At 46.8% G+C, this 13885-nt stretch overlaps 1 protein-coding gene and 1 non-coding gene across 2 annotated transcripts in view; one reads left to right on the top strand and one right to left on the bottom strand.

Moving 5' to 3' along the window:
- LOC102742058 (uncharacterized) overlaps positions 1–2896 on the bottom strand; it is a 9119-nt gene extending 6223 nt beyond the window's left edge. The window contains exon 1 of the transcript XR_014139082.1: positions 2679–2896. This is a non-coding gene — a transcript (uncharacterized LOC102742058). The remainder of the gene's footprint in view (positions 1–2678) is intronic.
- A 231-nt stretch (positions 2897–3127) lies between these two features.
- On the top strand, positions 3128–13879 carry GIMAP2 (GTPase, IMAP family member 2; the record flags this gene model as incomplete). Its single annotated transcript, XM_081799866.1, has 3 exons — positions 3128–4615; positions 12083–12118; positions 12972–13879. Coding segments are annotated over exons 1-3 (1032 nt in total), but the record flags the coding sequence as incomplete, so codon positions are not given.
- Positions 13880–13885: the final 6 nt, after the last annotated feature.

Genomic DNA, 13885 nt, shown 5'->3' with positions numbered 1-13885 from the left:
CAATGTTCATAGCAGCAGTGTCCACAATAGCCAAACTATGATCCACAGATCAATGGCTAAAGAAGATGTGGTATATACATATATCGGCCACCAAAACAAAGAAATATTGTCATTTGCAATGACATTGATGGAACTAGAGGGTATTATGCTAAGTGAAATAATCAATCAGAGAAAGACAATTATCATATGATCTGACTCACATGTGGAATTTAAGAAACAAGACAGAGGATCATAGGGGAAGAGAGGAAAAAATAAAACAAGACGGAATCAGAGAGTGAGACAAACTATAAGAGACTCTTAATCATAGGAAACAAACTGAAGGTTGCTGGAGGGGAGGTGGGTGGGGGGATGGGGTAACTGGGTGATGGACGTTAAGGAGGGCACGTGATGTGATGAGCACTGGTATGATACAAGACTGATGAATCGCTGACCTCTACCTCTGAAACTAAAAATACATTATATGTTAATGAATTGAATTTAAATAAAAACAATTTAAAAATAAGGTAAAATAGCTGAAAAATGTTTGTAAAATGAAAACGCAAAAACAACATAGCCTACATTATTGGATTAATTATACAGATTACATATTCATTCATAAATTATAAATTATACATGTATTATAAATTAAGTTATATTCACACAATAGAATACTAATAGCAGTGAGAAGACACAATTTATTGCTACACATGGATAAATCTCAAACATAATGGTAAGCAAAAAACAAAAACAGAAAGCAGATACAAAAGAATGCATAGTACATAATTCCATTTATATAAAGTACAAGAATGGCTAAAATCAATCTATGCTATTAGAAGTTCAGTTAGAGGTCACCCTGGAGAGCATTACGGGCACCTCTGGGATTTTCTTTCTTTATCCGAGTGCTGGTTACACCTTATCTTACGATAGATCCCAAGGGACCTAGTATTGTTTTTAAATATTGGAGTATTTTTAAAATAATGACATCAAATTTATCTCCCTTTTTCTGTGCAGCTTGGGATAATAAGACTAACTCAAGCTTCTATTTTTCATATGTTCTCTTAATTCTCTGGAGGAAGAACTATTATTCTAAGTAATATTTGCCCTGAGACATCCTAAGGCCAGGAAACAAAATGGCAAGCTAGAACCATGCACTAAAACCAGTTGGATATGGGGCGCCTCGGTGGCTCAGTAGATTAAGTGTCTGCCTTTGGCTCGGTCATGATCCCAGGGTCCTGGGACCAGTGCCATGTTGGGCTCCCTGCTGAGCAGGGAGCCGGCTTCTCCCTCTCCTCCATGCTCTTGCTCTCTCTTGGTATCTCTGTCTCTCTCCCTCTCAAATAAAAAGACAAATAAATAGAATCTTTAAAAAAGCTCGATAATCATTTTGAAAATTCTTAAATGATAGTTCTTCCCAAAATAAATTTTTGAAGATCAGACTGGAGGTGTTCTCACTGAAAAATTTCAGTAGAAAAGAAATTGGAGCTCTTAGTGGAGCTCAAACTCAATATGAACCAATGGTGCAAAAAAGCAGTCACCAAAAGAAGCCCCTTTAAGTCAGGCTCTATTGAAGGAAGTCCAGGGTCTCTGAGTTGAACCGGCAACAGCTACAAGCTTATGATCAATTCCAGAGACTCGATTTGGGGGGTATTGCCAACGTGGACTGTTCAGAGGGGGGTAGCAAAGAATATGAAAGAAGCGCGTAAAATAATTACAGAGAAAATGAGGAAGGAACTGACTAAAAGTATCAAGACAAACATGCTTGGCAATTACACAGATGGGAAGAAGTTTACTGTCTGTTGATGTGCAAATGCAGGAGACAGACAAATGGGCACGTATTTCGGGGTTTCTTCACCACAAAGGAAAATCTAACCCAGGTGTTGAAAAATAGAAGAGGGACCCCCCAAGGGGAGGAGACTAGAGTTGGAACAGAGACCTTGTACCGCTGGGTACCACCACGAGCGTTTCTGTAGGAGAGCAAGGGGAACCACTGCTAATGGACTTGGCCTGCTCCCTAGTTGATGATTCTGGCTCCAGTCTACAGGCGTGCCGTTTATGCGGGACAGGAGAGCCAACTTTTTAAACCTCCCCCCTCCATCCTCAAAAGCATCTCCTCTATGAATCTGCTCCGGTGCTTCGGTTTCCAGCTCTTAACAATCACTCATTTGGGGTTTTATTAATTAGGACTGCAGAGAAGCGCTGGTTCGCACACGGGAAGTTGCTTAGGGCCCCCCTGAGACGTGGTTGTGGGGCAGGGGGCCGGTCTGCGTGCAGCCAGCAAGGGCGGGGATGGGGGGCGCCCCAGTGGCCGGGAGGCTGGCGGCAGCCCCTCCGGGTAATCTGGACGTGTAGAGCCAAGGGTTGAATAGTGAGGCGTCGGGTGGGGAAGACTGTGCAGGAGAGCACCGCCTGACATTTAGGGATTGCCTTTTCTGGTCTTCCAGTGGCATTTGCCAGTTTTGCTCCCATTTCCCATGTTTGCCTCCTTTTGCGTTGCGTCCTTTCATGAAGATCAAATGGGACACGGAAAGGGCAACTGCACACCGTGAAGCGGGAACAGAAACGGAAACAAACACACGGCAAAGACACGGTTATGTCCCTCACTTCCAGCGGGCCTCATCCCCCAGGAGCTTGGCTGACGGAGTCACCCCAGTGCTTATCACCGAGTGGTCGAGGGTGCCCTTGTGCTGGTGTCGGCTCACCTGCTCAGTGTGCTTGCTCACACCTCAGGCTCCCTTCACTGGAGCCCACACCTTGGGCTCAGGCTGGAAGGCAGAGTAAGGGCCAGAAAACTTGTGCCCGCTGAGTGGTCTCTTGTTTGCTCACAAGAGAGTCAAAAGTGCTCGTTGCCTCTTCTGCATGAGGCCCTGGTGTGGGTTTGAGACTGAGGGGAAAACGCTCCTGCTTCACCCTCGCCAGCCCAGCCAGGGGGTTCAGAGCGGTCTCTGCGGGGCCATCCCTCCTGGTCCCTGCCCACCCCCTCTAACCTGTTCCCAGCGCCAACCCTCACACCGGGTTGGGGTCATGGGTCCAACGTTCCAGCTCTGTCCTGTGAGGTGAGCACGACATTATGTGACAGGGAAGACCAACTGTGGAGGAGGTGAGGTAGGAAGTGACGGTGAGAAGACATCAGGAGTGTTGCTGCCCAAACGGGTGAATTTACAGCAAACAGCAAACGTTCTCATCATTCGAGACGTTTCTGGGAAATGGGCCGACATCGAGTGTATACCACAGACTTCCTGGAGATGCACAAGAAGAAAAACCCCATCATCTTGTTTAAGTAGAACACACAAGACCTGCTTGGCCATTCTCTGGGAGAAACTAAACAAACCAGCCACACAAACAGAGCTTCATTTGGCTTATTTTGCGAGACTACTTGACGTGGGTCAGTTCTTGCTTCTGCTTCTGGAAATCACAAGCAAAACTTAAAACTCTTGCCCAGAATTGGTACCAGGGAACGAGTTGCCAAGTCCCTACCATTTAAGAAAACTCTCGTATTAGAAGCCATCACAGTGAAGAACACCCAGCTCTGCGGTCTCCCAGTACCAGCTGCTTTAGAACCACACACCCTCGGTCCGCGTTCGGTTTGACTGCTCCTGGTTTGCAATCTGTCTTCTTGGTGCGTGCACCATAAACTTGTACTAAGTCCCACTGCTGCGATTCACTGGGTTTCCTTCTGTGACTTCTGAACTTCTGGCGATATCTAATAAAGGGCTACACACTTGGGTGAGTGAGTGATGGAGAACATGTGTAAAGACACGATGTTACGTTGCAAAGAGGAGACCCCACGTTTTGGGGACATTGCGCAGACCCAGCCACGAGCCTGGGATTTTCCCCACTGCGCATGCTCTCCCGCCGGCCGTGCCCCCGCCACTGAGGCTGGGGAGTAGGGCAGAACTCAGGGCTCTGAAGGGCACCGTCTGCTTGTGGCGAGCTGAGAAAGGGTCTGAGAATACTAGGAAGTATTCTGTGCACACCCCGCCTCCTTGACTGTCTTGTGCCAAGAGGTGGATAGAGCTGACTTAATTTACCCTTAAATGTCTCCCACTCAACACTTCTCCGATGAACCTAGAAGTCAAAACCCCGGGACCAGCGGGCCAGTGGGCTTTCACCGGTGTTGCCCTGAGAGGACGCGTTCTTCCAAACCTCCCAGTTTTGTCACTGTCCCTCCCCTGATCTGGTCACTACCTATGGTATCCCATTAGGGATCACTAGTCACAGGCACGTGCCACCGGGCTCCCTGCGAATCCGGTCAGCCCTGAAGGGGCTTGGTGGGCTGAGTCTCTCATGCCCACTGGGTAAGGCCCGAAGTAGCAGACGACTCTAATGCCGTTGTAGGAAAAGGCCTTCGATCAATGCCACAGCCCTCATTTTAACCATAAAACGCATGAAGGGAGCCTCAGAGCCTCTGTGAGTCCGGCCCACCGCCACAAAACACATGCAGCCTAATGCCTCTAACCTGCACCTCCTGTTCCTCAAACCCGTGTTCTTTCCACTCTGCTTGTGTATCAACGCAAGGCACATACGCCTAGGTGACAATGGGAGAGTGCCATGCGGGAAAACCAGCGCCTCTGTGCTGAGGAAGAGTCCTCTCGTCACTACGTGATCGCAATCGGGACCATGGCGCCACTCAGAGAAGGTAGGCCCTAATGTATCGATGGGAAGGGGCAGAGCTGATTGTAGAGGAAGGCTAGAAAAAAGTCCCATTGTGTTCATGCAGTAGAACACAGATCTGGGAGTTCATACACTCCCCTTTGTTAACATCTGTACAGATCTCTTGTTAGAAATTCCAATTCCTGTCATCGTGTGAAAATGTCTCATGCCCAGTGAGTCACGCTCAGAGGAAATGGGGACCCTGCAACCACCTCCCACCACCCTAGCCGAACGGTCTGCCTGCATCCTGAAACTTCCTCTGACTCCTGGGGAGGAAATCATTGCTTAGTCTCCAGATCAAATTACCTTCTGAAGCAAGTTCCTCCACAGAGGTGCTCAACTCAGAAAGGATAACACCTAAAAGTAGGGGTTGGCAATGGGCAGGGGGGCTGTGTGTGTGTGGGGGGGGGGTTGTATTTTGGTTGTGGCCGTATCTGAGAAGCAGCTTGGGCAGAGTCTAGAGTGGCCTTTCCAGAAGAGCCCAAGCTTCTGTCAGCTGTTTGTGAGCATCAGGACCCATCAGTTCTGGAATCTGTTCAGGACTGCAAGCCAGGACTGAGGGGAACAGTGTTCTAGCAGGGTGGGATACTTCAGATCCCCGGCATAGGCCCCTCCTGGTATTGGGACCAACACTGCCAAAGGGACATTGTGCAAGAAAGAGAGAAATGCAGTGAGGTGGGACAGAGAGGCACAGACAAGAGTGGAGGATACAGGATTTGGGGAGTAAGAGAGAGGAGAGAAGGGACAGAAAAGGGGGTTTATGTAGATAGAAGGAATTTCCCTCTTGTCCTGGTTTCACTTCTTTAGTTTAATCTGCATGTACAAAGTCAAGATTATGTAGTTCAGATTTAGCATGTGTCTGTTGCTCAAGAAACCATCATCACTGTAGACCCTATCGCTGTAGCTCAAGGACCACAGATCACTGGAGGATGTGTTTTGGCTACACGTGGTTGCTGATGAACTCTGGGCAGCTAAAAATATTGGTGGGGGTGGGGGTGGTGTTTGGGGGCAAGGAGGGAGAGGGCAAGTTAGAAATAGACCAAATAGACCAATGTCTACCATTTCGGTGGGTAACAATCAGACTGGGGATCTGGTCACGAGTTAGACCTGCAGAGCTCATGCCTTCTAAGATGCTGCCCTTCTGAGGGCTCTGGGCCACAGACTACACCAAACGCATCTTCTGGCTGCTATCTGAGCATGTGAATCTTCAGCTCTGCTTGAATGACTTTGACCTTCTCAGTCTCTTCCCTGGGTGTTGTTTTGTTTACCTACTCACTATCCCGGGTAAATTCTTTCCTCCTTGGAGAGGAACGATAGCTCTAGGGTGGTGGGCTGCAGACAGGTGTTTGGACAGAGGACTTTCAGTCACTTGTGATCACACCAGATGAGATGGGTCTCTGCTCCCTCAGAGGACAGAGCTTGCCTCAGGAGCACCTTTGCGCTTGTGGTTTTCTTTCACTAAACCACAAAGTTATTTTTCAGTCTTGGCAAAAACACCCAGAAAGCAGGTTCTTTTCAAGATACAGTTGAACTCCGCAAGAACAAGAAGTAAACATGAAAAACTTTTATACAGAAATGTTGGTGAGGAAATGGAGGCAGGCAGGGTCCGGAGCACAGGGGAAGGTGTCAGGAGATAGATGGGGGCCAAGACTCAGAGTGCTCACCTCCGAGGTCACGGCCAGGGCTCCTCTCCAGCTAGCTTTAACCGCACCTGTTCTGTTTCTGTGCACTAAGGTGGGGGAGGGGGAGGGAGGCAGAGGACGTGATGCAGGACTCCAGTGAGGTTACCCAAAAGCAGATCATGTCAAGCACAATGAGGGACAGGGCTTTCGAATCCATTCTTCACACAGCCCACCGTACATCTGACTGTGACATGACCCCAAGGCAATCCTGCCGCGATTTTCCACTCTTCGTAAGAGAACATTCAGGATCCAAACTCGATGACAAGTCCCCATACGGATGGTCTATCTCCAAACTCCCGCCTCACTTCCACACAATCAGACTTCCTGCCTCTGGGTTCTAGACATCCTGGCTTCCTTGGAATGAATACCCAAGAGAGCTCCACGCTTTGACTTGCCTCAAAATACACTGTTTCTTTTTCCTTCAATCCCTCCAGCTTCTACTCACTCTTCAACTTCAGCTCATATGATGTTACTTCTAAGAAGTTTTTCCCGATTACCTCCCTCCCATCAGTGTAGCTTATCCCCCAGCGCACCCTACACTCTCCTTAAGAACACTCACCACGCTGAAGTTTCTGTTCAGTGTCAGCTTGCCTGAGAAAGGATGTCGTGATGGCGGAAGGGTGGTGATGGTAAAAAATCTTGTTTTCTTCAAAGATAGAATCAGAATTCCTCTGGAGCGGAATTCTCTGTTCAGAGAAACAACATGGCTATTACGTTTGGAGGGAAGAGGGGAGCCCGAAACCAGATACAGCTGGAACCCGGGCAATGGGGCAATCAGAGAGAGAGGAGCTACTCTCTTCTAGAGATGGATAAGATCACTATGAAGCAATGCAAAAACCTAATGTAGCAATTAACAAATAGAATCCAGCAATACCTTAACTGCTAGGCAAAGAAGGATCAATATCAGGAAATACTTTTGTATAACTTGATGGATTATAAAGCTATGAGGCCACATAATCTGATAATCCCTTTAGCTATTGAAAGGTAAGTTGTTAAAATTCAACATCTCATAATCGGTTATGTTTTTAGCATAGTAGAATTTTCCATCTGAACCTCGAAGCATCTTGCTCAATGAGAATCACTGAAGTATTGCCACAAAAGTTAGGAACAGCATAAGGAGGCCTCCTGTCACTGTGATCATTTGACATTCTTCTAGATACTAGCCATGATAAAAGTGAACCATAATTGGAAGTTTAAAAGAAAAAAGCCAAGAAGAAGAGGAAAAATGATCATTTGGGGCCCCAGAAAGAACTCTAACAAACCAAGATCAAAATGATTAGCATGGGCAACAAATATGTAAGACAGATGTCAATAAAGAAAAAGACGGTTCCTATACATATGAAAGATATTCACCCACACTCCTGTGGAGTAATGCATGAAAATCACTAAGATACAGTTTTTCAGTGATCAGATCGGCAGATACAATCATGAGGAAGGATATGCGGAAACTCATACAATGTTGGTGTAAGTAATTTGATTAACATTTTACTGTGGGCAATCCAGTAGTATCTATCAAAATTACAAATACGTGTACCAATAGTCTAGCAGTGCTACTTCTAGGAATCTATTCAGGTGACCCAACTTTCTCCTGCTGTACAACAAACCACTCCACACTCAGTGGCATAAAACAATTTTATGACGTTCATGATGTCATGTGCTAGGAATTCAGGCAGAGAAGGAGAGTATGACTTGTTTCTCCTACATGGCAGACCGGGCTTTAGTTGCGGTGGCTGAAATGGCTGCAGGTAGCTGGGACACAGCTAGATGAGAGCCACATGGCTGTGGCTTCCTGGTTGTCAGCTGTGTGTGCCTAGGTTCTTCTCCATGTTGCACCTGCTGGGGCTGGAACATCCAAGATGGCTTCTCCACTCCTTCACCAAGGGGACAGCACTCTTCTCCTGGTTGTTTGGATTACTAGTTCCTCACAGTGAAGTCAAGTCAGGAATTTAAAGGGAGTATTGGTCAGCTTTAATCCCTGAGAGAGTAGGGAGTTTGAAGAGCGGCCACAGTGGCTGTTCAGAGGGGTTGAGACGGTGTGGGGGTGAACTGGTGAAGGAGAGAGTGGAAGGACCCATGCCTCAGGCTTGTCCGTGTCCCATTCCAAGGAACTGGGAACTGTCTTCACATCATGGTACTTGATGCTCCAGAAGGGGATGACGGTGATCCATCCTCTGAGACTATAAACAAAGCGATGGAATAAAATTCAAAATGGACGTCTCTGCGCTCCCTCACTTGGCAGGATATGGCTCTCGGTGATGTGACACTGCTGGGAATCGAATCATTTAGTGGAATGCTCCTGTTGATGTCTTTTGTGTGGAGTTATTCTCAGAAAATGTACTGTAAACCCTAAGGAGCGATTGTGGAAGCAGCTGAAAAGTCAGCAGCGCTCCTGTTCTCGGGCTATTGAACGCAATGGCCCGGTAGGAGCAGGATCCCACGATCCCCAGGGGCAGGGCATAGGTTAGGAGCCATGAAAGAATGTGACCCTCAGTCCCCCTTCCGCACCTGGGGATTGCTAGCCCAAACGTCCCCCTCCTCCCTTATCCCATGACTTGCCTCCATGTGTGTGGGCGCCTAGGGGAGGATGCAAGCCTGCCTTAGGGCTTCGAGATAGTTGCCATCCTTTGGTACTCCTTTCCCATGCCTCTGTCCTTGCTTTTCTGATAAAAAAATAAAATAAAAGCTATGTGCAGAATTTAGCTGCCCCTGCTCTCCCTTGCAAAGGCAGCCCTGCAGGGCCGCTCAGATTGACGTCTGAGAACTTTATTTCGGTGCGTGACGACACTCCTGTAGGACTTAAAAGGTCCTTAAGAACTTTTAATTTAAAAGTTTAGTTATTAATTCTTATGATTATCCTGTGAGATTGGCCCTTTTTACAACTATGGGTGTCAATTTTAACGAATTCCTTGGTGGCAGGTCTTATGCTTTGTTAAGCTAACAGTTCTCCACACTTTTCAATGGACAAGTCACTAAATCTAACCTCTTCCAAAAGATCCAATTTGGTATTTTGTTTGTTTATCAAAGTTTGTCTGTTGTGTTGTGTCTCTCCTTTGCTTTGGTTTGCACTTATCTCTTCCATGAAACGTTGGAAGTCAGCAACAAACCTCAGGTGTGGATTGTTCTACACACTACCCCAGCCTTTGCTAGTTCATGTCACACCCTCTCAGTGCACTTCTTTATATGTGTGGTGAGGATGCGTCAGATCTGCTGTCTCAACAACTTTAATTATACCTACAGTTAGTTGCCATGCTGTGGGTTAGATCCCCAGAACTTAGTCATCTTATAATTGAAGGCTTTTACCTTTTGGCCAGCAACTCCCCATCTCCCCAAATCCTTAGCCCCTGGTAATCACCCTTATAACTCCCTGTTCCTATGAGTTCCATTTCTTGTTAGGTTTCACTTCTTATTAGGTTCCACGTATAAGTGAGATTATACGGTATTTGTCTTTCGCTGTCCGATTTTTCTTAACTTGGCATAATGACCTGAGGTTTATCCATGTTGTTGCAAATGGCAGGATTTCCTTCTTTCTCGTGTCTGAACAATTTTCCATTGTATACACCTATCACATCTTCTTTATCCATTCATCCATCGACAAACAGAGATTGTTTCCATAACTTGGCTATTGTGAATAATGCAATAATTCAATACAAATAATAATTTGTAGCAAGGTAGTGATGTTCACCCAAGTCCCGTGGCTCCCCTGCATTTCCCAGCCTCCCTCAGAGTGAGCTCAGAGCTCAGTGGATTATTCCTCATCAGTGGGTTGGGAGAGAAAGCCACATGTGGTCACTAGGAATCTGGGACGAAGGCAACATAAACTCCATATTTTCTCTCTCCCTGTTGTGCTGACTGTCACATAAATAAGCAGAAAGAGCATTTGAACGATTTTGACTTTAACTCTTTGGGTCGTTCTTCCGGAAAGTGGACACTCCCGATTATTACTGTAGACACTACTAGATCATTACTCCCCAGAGGTGTGTTCCCTGAAATGACAGAGCTGGTTAGGAAAGAAAAGCAGGGGGACTGTGGGAGCCATCGGGAGTTATTTCAAAATCCTTTCAAGTTAACTCCCAGTAACTGTTAACTCCCAGTCTGACTCAAGAAACGGGCTTCTCACAGGTTCCCCTTTCTACATATCTTTTCCCTCTGCACAGCGCCCCGCTAGAGGTGTCCCCCCAGCCCCCAGACCCATGCACTTGCCCCCCACCCCCCGCAATGATACTTGCCTTTAGGACAGTCGCTGCCACCAGTGAGAATGAGGCTTGACTCCTGGGCGGGCTTTGCATTTGGGCAAACTTGTGACCCGCAGGACACAGCCCGGGGCAGGAAGAGCTCAAATCTACCAGCTACCCTGACGTGCCTGCCTTTCTCCCCTGTCCAGCTGAAATCATTCCAACACGGCTTTTTCACTACTGGCAAGAAAACGGGGTCCACACGATAGCAAGTAACTACTGATTAAATTTTCCCATTTTAACACAGGCATACGGAGGGGCTCTTTTGCAGCAGGGAAGCTCTGCAGACATTAAGGAGAGGAAGAAGACAGGCTGGGCTTTTGTTTTATTTTCTCTTTCTCTTTGAGCTGAGCTGGCAAGTCTCAGGTTTGAATGGGAGTCATCTGGGTTTCTTTGGACAGTCAATCAGGTAAGCCCACATTCATGAAAAGTTCCACAGTGTTGATTTCTAATTCCCAGGCTATGCTTGGGGGAAAAAAAAATCTTTTTTAGAACAAATTTTCCCTGTTTTCAGGGAAGCGATTTAGAGTGGCTGCCTTTGGCTGAAGTACAGCCGGTTTACAAGACCGTAAACTTTGTATAGCTTTCGTTTACACGTTACTGGCAAACAGAGCTTCCTTAGCACGAAGCCAATAAAGAGTGCTAACTGGGAAGAATGTGGGCATTCACATGTGTTCGTGAGTCTTCTGTGCCTTGTCGCTTTGGTATACGCTGCCAGACTTAAGCAAGAGAGAAAAACCATCTGATGAAAATGAACGGACGTTTCTCACTGCACAGGGAAAGGGAATGGGTCCCAAGGCTTCTTCAAGCTGGCTGTTGAGGATTGAGGAAAATTCAAGTAATTGATGGATTGAATGAAAGGTATTTCAGGCTTCAAGGATAGTGTACTTAATTCACTGAGTCTCTCACAAGAATTTCAAATGAAGGGCGAGGTTTGGAGAGAGGGGAGAGCACGGGAGAGGAGGGAGCAAGGTGGGGAAAGCAGGAGAGAAGGAAAGAGAAGACCGAACCTCGCATCAGGGAAGGCCAACAAGAAAGGAAGGCGAGAGAAGGAATGGGTGAGGCCAAGGAGAGCAAGAGAGGGGCTGGGGGGCCACGGGAGGAAGGAGGAAGGCCACAGAGAAGAGGTGGGCATGGAGACCAGGAGCAGGAGGGGCGGACAAACGAAACCTACTTCTTCTCCACTCACTGACTCACTGGGTGACTCTGGGCAAATGACTATGTCCCTGTAAGACAGGATAATTCTCTCCCCCATCAGCTATGTGTAAACAAATGAGGCATGGGTGTGACAGTGCTGTAGGAATACAAGGGTCTTTCCTGATGCAGAACTAAAACAATTATCTAAATATATGATATCTATAATATATCTATATTCCCTGAAATTGCAGAGCTGGATAGGAAAGAAAAGCAGGGGCCACGGAAGCCATGAGAGAGTTATTTCAAAATCCCTTAAGGGTTAATGACTGTTAACTCCCAGTCTGGCTCGGGAATATATATACATTATATATATAATTGGTCTCTGGTCTCTCTGTGCCTCAGGAACAACAATGGACCAACACGAATGCGGTCACTCTGGTAAGTGACTTCTTGTGTGTGTGATTATTTTACCAATTTCTGTGCCAATTTTATATAAAAATCATGCAACCTTCTCTAAGCAAAGTATAAGCTATCAGATATTTCTTCAGAGAGAATAATTTTACTTTGCTTATTCCAGTATTTCCCCAGTCCAGGCTTTTCACTGGTGGTCAAGACCACAGCCCAGCCCAGCGAGGTCAGAAGAGCCACCTCTGGCCTTAGAACAGAGTCAAGTTACTTAAGCCACCTGGAGATCGAACCCACAGTCGTGGCTACTACACATCTCTGATCTTCAGAAAATTTGTCTTGTACACAGCCAGAACTGGGTGAATCAGGCAAGCCTTGCACGACTAGATATGTTTCTAAATCCATATCGTCCCCCAAGTATGTTTTTCTATGATCCAACATGGCAGCATCTTGCAGTCCTAGAGAAACTGAGTTTTTTTTTAAACACTTATTTATTGATTTCAGAGAGAGAGAGAGAGAGAATGAGCATGGGAAAGCGAGCGGGGTGAGGGGCAGAGGGAGAGCGAGAGACAGAATCCTTGAGCAGACTCCCCGCTGAGCAGAGAACCCTACACGGGGCTCATTTTAAGGACCCTGAGATCATGACCTGAGCCAAAATCAAGAGCCGGCCACTCAAACAACTGAACCACCCAGGTGCCCTGAGAAACAGAGATGTTTTAAAAATCACTGTTGGTTTGATTTGATTTGATAATGGAGTTAGCCTCTATTTTATAAATCCAATGTATTGGGAGACTACCTTTGCTCATAATGTGGGAATATCTCTTATTGTTAAAAGTATTCCATTGGTGTAACCAGTAGTCATAACGTAGCCAACTCGCTCTTACAGGACCATATATGAAGAACCAACGTGCCAGAGGATCAGAGCTGAGAATCATTCTGGTGGGCAAAACAGGAACGGGCAAAAGTGCCACCGGGAACAGCATCCTTGGGAAGCAAGCATTTGGGTCGCAGCTGACTGCCCAGCCGTTCACTAAGACTTGCAGTGAAAGTCAGGGAAGCTGGGGAAAGAGAGAGATGGTCATTATCGACACACCGGATATGTTTTCTGGGGAGGACCACTCCGATTCCCTGTGCAAAGAGGTGCAGAGATGCTACTTACTCTCGGCACCAGGACCCCATGTGCTGCTCCTGGTGACCCAGCTGGGCCGATTCACCGCCCAGGACCAGCAGGCTGTGCAGAGGATGAAGGAGATCTTTGGAGAAGATGCCATGAGTCACACAATTGTCCTCTTCACCCACAAAGAAGACCTCGAGGGAGACTCCTTGACGGATTACATCCAGGACACAGATAACAAAGCCCTCCGCAAGCTGGTGGCAGCATGTGGGGGGCGAGTGTGTGCCTTTAACAACTGTGCTACAGGGAGTGATCGGGATGGCCAAGCGAAGGAGCTAATGGACTTGATGGAAGGCCTGGTGTTGGAGAGAAGGGGTGACCACTACACCAATGGGCTCTACAGCCTAGTAACAGCGTCAGGATGTGGACCTGTGTGCGAAGAGGAAAGGTTAAAGGATTTCAAAAGAGATCTTAGGAAGTACATGGAAAATCAGAGACGTTACTCCACCATGGCCAAAGCAAATTACCTGAAACAAGCCCTAATCAAGACACCAGCCGTTTATTTTTTATTTTTTATTCATTTCTTTCTCAAATTGCTAATTCTGTTATTTTGTGTATTGTACAGAATGTGCGTCTCGTTTTGCTGCTTTCTTTTGAGTGTATGCTGTTTGTTCTGTAGCTTACTG

This window comes from Leptonychotes weddellii, chromosome 12, assembly GCF_054177405.1.
Source record: "Leptonychotes weddellii isolate Sample4059 chromosome 12, ASM5417740v2, whole genome shotgun sequence".
Lineage (NCBI taxonomy): Eukaryota > Metazoa > Chordata > Mammalia > Carnivora > Phocidae > Leptonychotes > Leptonychotes weddellii.
This window is presented reverse-complemented; position numbering and strand designations above follow the sequence as displayed.